Consider the following 12,319-nt stretch of genomic DNA (forward strand, 5'->3'; position numbering starts at 1 on the left):
TCGAGCTACCTTGCATCTACTGCAGGCTCTCGATGACAATGGCGCTGGCGCCACCGCCGCCGTTGCAGATACCGGCGCAGCCAATCTTGGCCTTCTTCTCGCGCAGGACGGTGGTCAGGGTGGTGACGATACGTGCACCGGAGCCTCCGAGAGGGTGGCCAATGGCGACGGAGCCACCGAAGACATTGACCTTGTCGGCAGACAGGCCCAACAGCTTCATGTTGGCCAGGGCAACGACGGAGAAAGCCTCGTTGATCTCGTAGTAGTCGACGTCCTTCTCGGTCAGACCAGCGTGCTTAATAGCCTTGGGGATAGCCAGGGCGGGAGCGGTGGTGAAACGCTCGGGCTCCTGAGCGGCATCACCCCAGCCCAAGATCTTGGCGATGGGCTTGACGCCCAGCTCCTTGACCTTGGCCTCGGACATGAGGACGACGGCGGAAGCACCATCGTTCAGGGGAGCAGCGTTGGCGGCAGTGACGGTTCCGTCCTTGGGCTTGAAGACGGGTCGCACCGTCTTGAGCTTCTCGGGGTTCAGGTTCTTGGCCTCCTCGTCGGTGGTGACCTGGACCGGGGGCTTGCCACGGCCGCCGCTGACCTCGACGGGGACGATCTCGGTCTTGAAGATGCCGGCCTCGGTGGCCTTCTGGGCACGGGTGTAGGTCTCGATGGCGTACTCGTCCTGGGCGGCGCGGTCGAAGCCGTGCTCGTCGGCGCACAGCTCGGCGGACATGCCCATGTGCTCCTTCTTGTAGGCGTCCGTCAGGCCGTCCTTGAGCATGCCGTCGACGATGGTCTGGTCGCCGAACTTGGCGCCGTTGCGCAGCATGGGCAGGTAGTGCGGGGCGTTGGACATGGACTCGGTGCCGCCGGCGACGACGATGGAGGCGTTGCCGGTCATGATGGTCTGGGCACCCAGAATGATGGCCTTCATGCCCGAGGCGCAGACCTTGTTCACGCCCGTCGCAGCGACGGACTGGGGCAGGCCGGCGCCGAGGGCGCACTGCCGGGCGGGGGCCTGGCCCAGGTTGGCGGACAGGACGTTGCCGAAGAAGACCTCCTCGACATGTTCGGGCTTGATCTCGGGGACACGCTCAACAGCAGCTACAGGAGGGGCGAGGTAGTTAGATTTCTACGTCCCGGGATCGGAGGATTCAGCAATTGGGCGAGGAACCTACCCTTGATAGCCTTGGAACCCAGGTCGATTGCGCTCAAGCTAGAGAGCGATCTGCAAAGGAAACGAGAGATGTCAGTCTTGGTTGAATACGCCGGGAGGGTCTCGAGAGGCGCGGCAATGTTGAGGGGTCGACCCAAAGTGCAATCTGTCCCAACTTACCCGAGGAACGAACCCACGGGGGTTCTCGCCGCGGAGACGATGTAGACGGTAGGAAGACCAGACATGTTGGGCAGCTGAGGAGGATGCGGATAGCTTCAAGAAGTGGACAGGAAAGCAAGCAAAAGAAGGCAACGTAAGTCTAAAAAGGAAAAAGGGAAGGAAGGCACAGGTAAGGTAGGTGGGTTGGGAGGGCCGGTACTATTTTTCTTTAAACCTCTATAGAAACGAAGTCGGGTCCCTTAATCTTAGATAATACTGCTAGAACATCCATCGACTTCCAATTGCCCCTCACCTCACCGCCAGGACCGGCCCCTTGCAGAGCGCAGGAAGCTTCCGCCGACGTGGGGTCCTCTTCGGGCTTATCCAGAGCTAGCCATCCCCGACACACGCCACTTCTGTTTGGCAGGATTTGGGGCTGACAGCAGTCGGGCATACGTAGTACGATACTACATCACCTCGCCTGTCGGGAACCCTCGAGGTCACACAGTCCAACCACTCTCTAGCCGTTAGGATACTGTCTAACCTACTACATATATAACCTACCTGGTTCGGCCGACCAACTACATAGGTCTGGAGGTGAGGCTTCAATCGCTCTCAAAGAGTCTTGTCTTGTCAGGAGCAGGTATCTTGTAGTTTCCTAGTCGAGCCTGAACAAATGGACCGATTTCTGCAGTAGATAACCTAGGTAGTTTAGTCATGTTCTTGGATCTCAACCAATCACAACCATCAATCGCTGCAAGTAGCTGGGCCCTGTATGGATTCTGTTGGCAGCGACGCCAGTCTTTTATGTAACCTAGGCCCCTTTCGCTTGGCCAGCATCTTGAGGATGGCTTCGACCAAAGCAGGAATTCCTGATGAATGGTCACCTTCTTATCGTCCCCAATGACTCGGATTGCAGTACCTATCTTCCTATCGTGGCTTCAGGGACATGTTGGGTGAACGTCAATCAAGCCTTACCTAATCCCACCTTCCTTGCTGCTGGCTGGCCGACACTACATACTCCTACTCCACTGTAACCTGAGCTGCGAAAAGAGCAAAGCCACAGGTGATAACCACTAGCCCCACTAAAGTAAACACCCGGAGCTTCGAAAGCTCTCTCAGCCTTGCATCCATCGCAACTTTTTTGAGCAACCTCGTCTACAGGATCGCGTTGATTGCCCCAATACCCGCGTTTCCAGAAGACATACCACACCAGACGCCATGGACGACCTTTATGATGAGTATGCATCTTTGACAAACCCACGCAGCCTCTTCCTTCGGAAATACTGACCTTTCTTTCTTCCTTATAGGTTCGGCAACTTCATCGGCGAAGAGGCCGATGCATCAGAAGAAGAGTCCGAACATGGCGTGGACGCTGGCGCCTATGTCTACGATGACGAGCAGTCCGAAGCGGCCCACGAAGCCACGGGGCAGGAGCTGATGGAGTTGGACGACGAGGGTCCGTCGAATGCCGTCATGCTACACGAGGACAAACAGTACTATCCTACGGCGCAACAAGTGTACGGAGAGGATGTCGAAACCATGGTGCAGGAAGAAGATGCGCAACCCCTCACACAGCCTATCATCGCCCCGATCGACACTCGAAAGTTCAATATCGAGGAGGACGACCTTCCTGAGGTCTTCTACGACCGAGGCTTCATGACCGATCTCATGAACTATCCAGAGCAAATACGGAATATCGCTTTTGCTGGCCATCTGCACCACGGAAAGACTGCCTTCATGGATATGTTGGTCTTGGAGACTCACGACATCACAGATAGGCTGGACAAGCGGCAAGGGAGAAAGCGGGATGAACAGCTACGATACACAGACATTTCTATGCTGGAGAGAGAGCGCGGAGTATCAGTCAAGGCAGCCCCTATGAGCTTGGTATTGCGGAGCACAAAGGGCAAATCGCACCTGTTCAACATAATCGATACTCCGGGTCACGTAAACTTCGTCGACGAAGTAGCCGCCTCATTGCGCCTGGCCGATGGTGTGGCTCTGGTGGTGGATGTTGTGGAAGGCGTCCAGGTCAACACCGAACAGATCATCAAGCACGCTGTCCTCGAGGACATCCCCATGACGCTAATCATCAACAAAATGGACCGCCTCATGCTGGAGTTGCGTCTGCCGCCGAATGACGCCTATTTTAAGCTCAAGCACGTGGTCGAAGAAGTCAACACCATCATCGAAAACACTATTCCAGGGTTGGGCGAGTCCAGACGACTGAGCCCCGAGAAGGGCAATGTACTTTTTGCCTGCGCTGACATGGGCTGGTGCTTCACTCTTCAGTCTTTCGTGAAAATGTATGCAGATAGCTTTCCCGGGGTTAACACTGAAGAGTTTGCGAAACGACTCTGGGGCGATGTCTATTTCAACCCGAAGAAGAGAACATTCAGCCGTAAGCCAGTCGAAGATCGTGCGAAACGTTCATTCATCAACTTTGTGTTGGAGCCTATCTACAAGATTTACGCCCACTCCATTAGCCAAAGTCCAGAAGACCTCAAGGAGACCTTGGCCACATTAGGCATTCACTTGAAGCCGTCACAGTTCAAGACTGACGCCAAAGTACTCCTGAAACTGGTGTGCGAGCAGTTCTTCGGGCCCTCGACAGGATTTGTCGACATGGTTGTCCAGCACATTCCTTCCCCTGTAGAAAATGCGCAGCGGAAATTGGAAAGGTACTACACAGGGCCGCTGGACACGAAAGTGGCAGAATCAATGCAGAAATGTGACCCAGACGGTCCTTTGGTTATGAGCATAACGAAGCTGTTCAGTGCAACCGACGGGAAAAGCTTTACGTCCTTTGGCCGGGTTATGAGCGGCACCGCCAAACCAGGAGTGCAAGTGCGGGTACTTGGCGAAGGTTACTCGATAGACGATGAAGAAGACATGGCTATGGCCACCATATCTGGAGTGTACATCGCCGAGACGAGATACAATATTCCGACGGACGGCATTCCCGCTGGAAACTGGGCTCTTCTTGCAGGCGTGGACAACTCTATCGTCAAGTCTGCTACGATTATACCCCCCAAATTGGACGACGACGAGGAGGCTTACATCTTCAAGCCTGTCACACATTTCACCGAGTCGGTGTTGAAAGTGGCAGTCGAGCCTATCAACCCATCAGAACTGCCAAAGATGTTGGATGGCTTGCGAAAAATCAACAAGAGCTACCCGCTTATTACGACCAAGGTAGAAGAATCAGGAGAGCATATCATTCTCGGCACAGGCGAACTCTATATGGACTGTGTCCTACACGACCTGCGACGATTGTATGCCGATATGGAGATTAAAGTCTCCGATCCTGTGACTCGATTCTGCGAAACGGTCGACGAGGCTTCGGCAACTAAATGCTATGCCATCACGCCTAACAAGAAGAACAAGATCACAATGGTGGCCGAACCTCTGGACGACGGCATCGCAGAAGATATCGAGGCAGGACGCGTCAAGATGCAAGATGGTACCCGAAAGGTTGCCAAATTCTTCGAGGAGAAGTACGGATGGGATCTACTGGCAGCCAGAAGCATATGGGCATTTGGACCGGACGAGATGGGGCCTAACATTCTACAGGACGACACTCTCCCTCCGAGGTATGTTCATTGCTCTTTCCTTCTTTCTACCATTGCACTGCGAACTTGCGCATGTTCTGTTCTTGTTTTTGCGAGTCTTCTGGACTCGGTTAGTGCGTTGCTCGGCTGGAGTGTCGCATCGCGTCGACCAGATGAGGCAACTGTTTTGTCGTCTTCGCGTGGTTCGTTCAGCCTCAGCATCTGGGCCTGGGCTTTCGATGAAATCAATCAAGTTTTCGCTTTAGCTTTGGCGGTGGCACCTAACATGTTCGGCAGGTCGATAAGAATCTTTTGAAGACGGTACGAGAGACTATTCGACAAGGGTTCAGTTGGGCTGCCCGTGAAGGTCCTCTTTGCGAAGAACGTGAGTTACAAATGATTTCTTTGCGTCATCGTCTCTATCTAATTGCATTTCCTCACACCTTCCTTCCCCAATATTGCATCCTACCCTCTTATCCTTCAAGCCATTCTCTTCCCAGCCACCTGCCTATTACACCCCTTTCTGCGAAACTATGCAGACTTGTGCCGCCTCGTCGCGAAGTGGGTAGTACTGCACGAAACTGTGCTACCTACCTACCTTACATCTCGATGCCGGTAAACAGGGGTGATGGCGGAGAGCCAGCAGAGATACGAGAAACTACCGGGGTCTCGGCACGCCAGGCGAAGTTGGGGTTAAGTATGCCTGCACCCCTTGTCGTGCAGCTGGGCAAGCCTGGGAGGCATCTGCTTCGCTGTCACCAGCACGTCAAGAGCTATTAACTACTACTGCAACGCTCAACAAGGACGGTGCCATCGGTGCACCCAGGGCCCTGACTGCGGGATCAATCCTACCTTTACCCTGTCTAGATTCCCAACTTGCAGCGGCAAATACCGCATGCTATACCGCGGCGTTTCTGCAATCGAAAGCTTTGAGCTGCTCTCACTGGTGCGCGGTGTACTAGCAGCAGCAGGAGCCTGCACCAATTCTGTGTACCATGCACCAAGACATCGCTAGATTGCAAGTGCTTTCAAGGCGGCAGGGCACTCAAGGGCACTCAAGGAGTCTTGAGTGTGTCTTCGAGAGACAAGTTCTATTCCATATAGGTCTAGCTCACGCCAAGCAGCCGAGAGGGCCAGACGCTGCCCTCAGTCAGCATGTCGCATTACCTGCATGTAATTTTGCTAACTTCGCAACCTCCAATAGCCATCCGCAATACTAAGTTCCGCATCATGGACGCTTCGTTAGCATCTGAAGCCATCTTTCGCGGTGGCGGCCAGATCATCCCGACAGCACGTCGCGCCTGCTACTCCTCGTTCCTCATGGCAAACCCACGCCTCATGGAACCGTTATATTCATGTTCGATGACGGGACCTCAAGACTCGGTGCCCACTCTGTACAACGTCTTGGCTCGGCGGCGCGGTCACGTGTTGCTTGACGGCCCCATCGCTGGCACACCATTGTACCGGGTGAGCGGGCTCCTACCCGTCATTGATAGCTTCGGGTTCGAGACAGATCTGCGCATCCAGACGCAGGGTCTGGCTTCTGTGTCGCTTGTGTTCGAACGTTGGCAAAAGGTGCCTGGTGACCCGCTTGACCTTGATGTGGTCCTGCGGCCCCTACAACCCGCCGACGCCCAGGCGACTGCGCGCGACTTTGTGCTCAAGACGCGGCGGAGAAAGGGTCTGAGCGAGGACGTCAGCGTTGCCAAGTTCCTCGAACCCGAGTTTTACCAGAGTCTGCTGGAGAGCGGCGCCCTGGGCAACTCATGAAGAGACATTAGGACGTTAGATAAGGAAACATATCGATTCAATACTCGATCTGTTCCCCGTCTCTCACGAACGTTTCGATCCAGGATCTTGAGAGTTTTGGCCGGGGGGGGGAGGGGGGGAGGGTGCCTGCCAGAGTGCAGCAGAAAGAAGCAACAGCAAACCCCGATCGGTGAGCAAATGGAGTTGCGAGTCCTGGGGCAGAAAGTGGATATCTTCACATGGGTAGGTATTGGGTATGCGCTTCTGGTGGTGTGAGCTACCAAGACTAGGCGAGAGGGAGTCCTTTCTTATCTCTCCCGACGGTCTCCGGTATTCCGACCCGATAACTAGCTTAGTATAGTTGGGGTTTCTGCACGACGACGACAGCGACCTTGGAGAGTGGTGTTTGGCACCATGCACTCCCTTGTACTACAAGTAATTTACAAAGAAGCAGCCACTTGGATTAGAGAGATGTTGGCAACCCGCCAGCGTTCCAGGCTTGTCTACTGTCGGAGCGTGGTACTGTACACATACATGGATGGAAGAAGAGGAGGACGAGGTGAATTATCTATCCTGAAATTCTACTTGAATGTCCCTTGACTAGAATGTTGGTATCCATCGTATTCTCTCCCTCTCTCTCGTTCTCTGTATGTGTCCTTACCCAGTCGGGCAGGCTCTGGGACTCGATATCCGCAATTGGGGGGGGGGGGCAGACTTTTCTGCTTGCTCGCCACCGGAAAAGTTGATTTGTAAGATATGTAGCCAAAAGAAGACGTAACGTGTAAAACATGCGGCTGTGTTTCAACCTTTTTTTTCTGATAGAAAGAAGATAGGCGCCTTTGTCCTTGTATGCGACGCTGTTCCACCTTCCGACCTTGTTTATTAACCCTGCCGGGTCCGCCCACCCATGTTGCCATCATCCGGATTCGAGCTGCCGCTTTGGTTTGGTCTTTGTACGTACATCCATCATCTCACTCACACATACATACCTACATACCCAAACACCACCGTCATTGCCACTACATACGGAGAAAAATGCAGAAACCGACGATCTGATACTCGTTTCGTTCAGGTGTCGTTCATGCCCAGAGTCGTAAACGCTCGTGTACATATTCCTTCCCAATTCCCACAGGCCCAGGTGGGTAAAATGCGACAGTGTAAATAAGTAAGTATATCAGTATAAACAGAAACAGCCAGTGGCAGTAACAAGAGTTGCGAGAAAGCTCCTGCGGAAACGGAAAGGGAATGAAGAAGCGAGAAACCGAACCCCCTGGTTGCGTAGTCTAATCGTCAAACGTGGTACACACAGTACAGAAATCCGGGGTCAGTCAGGCAAAGGCGAGAGAGGGTTCTTTTGGGCCTGAAAGTGTGAATAAGGGAAGGGCGACCCTGGGAGGGTAGGGTAGGCAGCGTCTCCAGCTGGTGTTTCTCCTCGCGCCTTGTTTGATACAATTAGTCGCAGGCTACACCCTTTATTAACTAATAGCTGCAGAAGCTGGCCGTTTGTCCAGATGCCCAAATGGTGGGGATGTCATATATCGTAAGCAGGAGACTGACTCGTGTCCCGGCAGTCTGGCATGCCATATTGATTCAAGATTCGACAATGCATGGATGCACTTCATCTATATTGGATTTGCGACGTACTTCGGTCCCAGGTCCCGGCTAGGGAGTTTAACAGTGCAGTTGAGGACGGATCTGTCCACCTTAAGACACGCGGATGGAGCTGGTTTGGACTGTACTTCAAGAGGCTACTCCCTAGGAAACCTGAAACTCGGGTGCGCCATGGTCGGCAGCAAAGATACATAGAAGTTCGGTGATTCCGCAGACTGATGAGGACGCTGTGGTAGTCCGAGTATCCGCGCGTATGACTCCGGAAAAATAAATGTAGTTCGTGTCAGCTCACGCAACAATCAGCAATGTGTTACGGTTGCCGTCCCCTAAGCCGTAGTCCGTGCACTGGCCAGTGTTGAGCCAGACTATCGAAAGATCGACGTGAATTCATAATGCAATGGACCGTTCTCCAGGTTCTGCCAGGTTCTGAAAATAGCTTGCCCAGACCCTTGTTCCTTCACCACGCATGCCACCTTAGAAGAAACACAGGAATGCAACCGCAACCGATTTGTAAGAATGGTGTAATAGCTCTCGCCAATCCCACCAACTGCGTTCACCTGATACGTTATGTATCAATCAATGTGTTGTCCTTGACATTGCTGCATATGCAATCAAACCAAACGTAGTATCTGAAATGCAGATCGTAGAATGATCCTCTCGAGAATACGATCTTCTCAAAGTACCTCTTCCGTCTCGGGCCGGGTACCCTTTTGCTCCAAAGCACCAAACAGGATTGTAGTATCGGTGTAAGGTGTTAATCCCCTTGGCTGTGAGGGGACACATCCGTGATTTGTAGCTACAGCTGCCACCCAAGTTCTGGTCGAAACGAAGCAGTCGCCAGTGTGGCGATGGTAGGATGTAGCAGCGGTTTCGCTAGACTGCAAATTCTTTCGTCGCAGGAGTACTGCCCCGAGATTTGGCAGTGCCGTATTAGTTGTGCGCAAGTATCGGTTAGATTTAGGGGTCGGCACTGGTTGTGACCAGACCATCAGGATCTCCGAGCTTAAACCCATACAGAGTAATCGCTCATGAGTTGCCGTGGGTGCAATCTAAGCGCAGGTTTCCAACATCTTGTCCAGTACACCCTTGAGTGTATCGTTCTCGAGTGCTGCAGCTACTCTTTCTTTGTCGGCCAGCTGCTTGTTGACCTGATCGTCTTGGCTGTGGGATCCCTCCTTAATCACGACGTCAACGCGGTAATTGGGCGGCAGTGCCTGCTCGAGACGAACCCGGACACCCAGGCCTAGAACGGTTGCCAGTGAACAATGCGTTATGGTAGGAGTAACCTTCACGAGCACCCGTCTAAGTGCATTGGGATCACAGGATGCTGAAGGGGGTGGGGTGATTCCCACGTCAGGTAGATTGACGACTGCCAATTGACCAAGAGATATGGGATGCTCTGGATCGGTAATATTCGATATCAGATCTGATCATTATTAGCTGTTTGATCTTCACCTAGCAGCAGGTGTGTGTGTGTGCGCGCGCGAGCCTGTATGCGTGCCAGGCAGTGCCGACACACATGATGAGGACATGACGATAAAATAGGGACTCGATATGCAACGATGGGTAGTAGAGTGTATGGGCATCTGCAGGTCAGAGATCCCTGGGACAGTGCAGTACATCTTGGCTGAGCCCCCAGCGACAAGGAGATGAGACGAACGGCGATGGATGCGTGCAAGATGCGAGAATAGCAAAATGAACTTACCGTAGATCTCTGCTCATCTATGGGCTCCTCGACGAAATCATCATCGCTCTCCGTGCCATCCGACCATGACACATCACAAAAGGGGTCTGATAGAAACAGTGGCCTGCGCGACACGGCATCTGCAAACTTGGCATCATCAACGCTGACCGGCGTCTTTCTCTTCTTGATTTGCCTCGTGGGCAATTCAGATGCCGTCAGAATGGTGGGGTTTGCGTTGTCCTTGTTATCCATGGCGGGGTTCGTTCTGCTCCTGCTCTTGCTTCTGTTTCTTGTCTGAGGAACCACAGACTGCAGGCGCTCTGTTTCAAAGAGGTGTGACAAGCGAAGAGACAGCTGCAGACTTGTGATGCGATGGTTTCTTCTTTTCTTATTCTTATTCTTCTTTTGTCCTCAATAGGACTGTGATGGGGAAGATAGACTTGGGCGGCAACGGGATTTGACAAGCTGCCTCAGAGGTAATTGCCACTGCAGGCTGAGATAGGCACTTTACCACTGAAGCCAGCCGTTATCGCTGGACTCGGACCGGTGTTAGTCCGTCGCTCGCACAGCGGCACCTGCCCCGGTTACCAATCGGCCTGCCGACCTGTTCTCTCATGATGCAAGTGTCTGTATTCTATGTATCGATAATGTGGATTGTTACCTTGGGCTCTTCCCTATTCATCCGGGCATGCTCCTTCAGGGGCATCCAATATCTCTATGCACCCTTGCCTCCTCCCTACCTGAGACATGGCAAATTCCATGTGTGTGAATCCCGAGGTTCTGTACCTCGTGTGTACTGCTGTGGTAACCTAATTGGAGCGAGCTATGCTTAACTACTGTATACTAAAATCCCTAACCCACCACAGGTACTACTGATGGAAGATCTTTTACCATACAAAGAGTCACATTGGCTCTTCAGCCCTGACTCTCGGGTTCTGTCTCGGGGAGCGACCCCTCTATGCATTGCAATGCCCCGCTGCCGCTGAACTATGTCAAAACGAATTGGGAAGTGCTCATCTTGTTCCTCATCTTGTTCGTGTCCCTAAGAAAGTTAATGGGAAGCTGGAAGGCGTGTACGTATTTTCGAGGTTCTATTAGAGATCAGAGGAAAATTCATGCGAGCCCACCTTTTGAGGCTGATAGTTGATGTTCACAGGGGTTTGGTCAACCACACCAAACCTGATGTGTAGCGTTCACGAGGTTAGCGATTACAGTGTCGCGCTCAAGAGTAGAAGCACAGCCTTGCTTGGGTAATTAATTTTCCCGCTGATCGTCGTTGGGATGGTGGCTATGTGTCCAGGAGGCAAGTAAAGGCAGATGCCGTGCATGAAATCATCTTCCGCCCACCCCTTGCATGGAAGCACTGGAGAAGCTACCGAAGCACTTGTGAAATTGAGTTTCGGTTGGTTCACGATACCCTCTTTAATAAGGCTAACAAACAACACGCAAGAGGGTAAACCGGCCGAGCCAGGCTGGATCTGTCCTTGCTGTCCGATCCCGTCCCCGGGCCCAACTGCTCTCCAGGTACCAGCCGGCCCATCACGGCCACCATTACTCGATATAGCCAGTTTGGACCACAAGGCCCGGCATACCCCGGGTTAAGCTCCAACAAACAGCTTCCTCCCGTTGCCTGCTTCGATCCCCCATATTTTGTTACTGCATGTAACAACGCCTTGTGCGTAATTCTAATTCTCAATGTTCCCACAGGTAGCATAGAAGCCCTAATAAAGGGGGTGTCGGCATCGACCGGCCGAGTGATTGTTATTAGCTCCGCTGCTATGGTAGCAGTAGTATGTAGTAGTAGTATGATCAGACACATGATGTTGCTTAAAACTGTGCATTCGATATTACTGCTCGACACAACACCATACCAAAAGGAACGCGATGGGGAAACTTATCAGTCATAGAGCTAAGAAATCCCACCCAAGCTTAATCGCAAATGTGTACAAGTTGGTAATGTACGTGCCCCTGCTTCCAAGACGCCTTGATCAACAGGAATAATACTTGCCTAGGTAAGCATACCGTGATAAGTGATGCTGCTTGGTAACCAACATCGTTACATACTGTAGCTAGCCTATGACTGACTACCTGGACTGGACTGTTGTCAGCCAATTGCTGATACAGTCGTCATGTTTGTGGGTTGGCCTAACTGTATCTGTTTCCAATTGCATACAAATGCACCAGAGACCACCATTTCCCTAAAGTAGATTTGTGTGAAGTGGTCGGTGAGAGCAGTGAGGTCAAAAGCCGCCTCCTGCTCTCCATCGACTTCTCACGGGACAAGGTATACAATGAGGAGTAAGGAGCTCCCCAGCAGTTTCGGCCGACGGTGGCTGGCAGGTTGCAACAAGAAGTCTGGCATGTGATGGAGAAACGCCAAGGCGGAGACCGTTGATACACACATACATC

The 12,319-nt window shown here is 52.6% G+C and overlaps 3 protein-coding genes across 3 annotated transcripts; 1 reads left to right on the top strand and 2 right to left on the bottom strand.

Annotated features, from left to right (window-relative positions):
• Positions 1-16: 16 nt before the first annotated feature.
• Positions 17-1,398, bottom strand: PG994_007399 (Acetyl-CoA acetyltransferase IA; the record flags this gene model as incomplete). Its single annotated transcript, XM_066858808.1, has 3 exons — positions 17-1,101; positions 1,176-1,225; positions 1,334-1,398. The coding sequence occupies 3 exons, from the start codon at positions 1,396-1,398 to the stop codon at positions 17-19; spliced, it is 1,200 nt and encodes a 399-aa protein (XP_066715750.1).
• Positions 1,399-2,533: 1,135 nt separating this feature from the next.
• PG994_007400 (uncharacterized protein) lies at positions 2,534-6,636 on the top strand (the record flags this gene model as incomplete). Its single annotated transcript, XM_066858809.1, has 4 exons — positions 2,534-2,553; positions 2,623-4,996; positions 5,164-5,251; positions 6,071-6,636. 4 exons carry the CDS (start codon positions 2,534-2,536, stop codon positions 6,634-6,636), a joined length of 3,048 nt encoding a protein of 1,015 aa, XP_066715751.1.
• Positions 6,637-9,275: 2,639 nt separating this feature from the next.
• PG994_007401 (FAM96B protein) lies at positions 9,276-10,162 on the bottom strand (the record flags this gene model as incomplete). The annotated part of the gene is made up of 2 exons (XM_066858810.1): positions 9,276-9,623; positions 9,932-10,162. The coding sequence occupies 2 exons, from the start codon at positions 10,160-10,162 to the stop codon at positions 9,276-9,278; spliced, it is 579 nt and encodes a 192-aa protein (XP_066715752.1).
• Positions 10,163-12,319: the final 2,157 nt, after the last annotated feature.

This window comes from Apiospora phragmitis (genome assembly GCF_038363925.1).
Source record: "Apiospora phragmitis strain CBS 135458 chromosome Unknown utg000007l:1.0-2108841.0:1.0-2111359.0, whole genome shotgun sequence".
In the NCBI taxonomy this organism is placed as follows: Eukaryota; Fungi; Ascomycota; class Sordariomycetes; order Amphisphaeriales; family Apiosporaceae; genus Apiospora; species Apiospora phragmitis.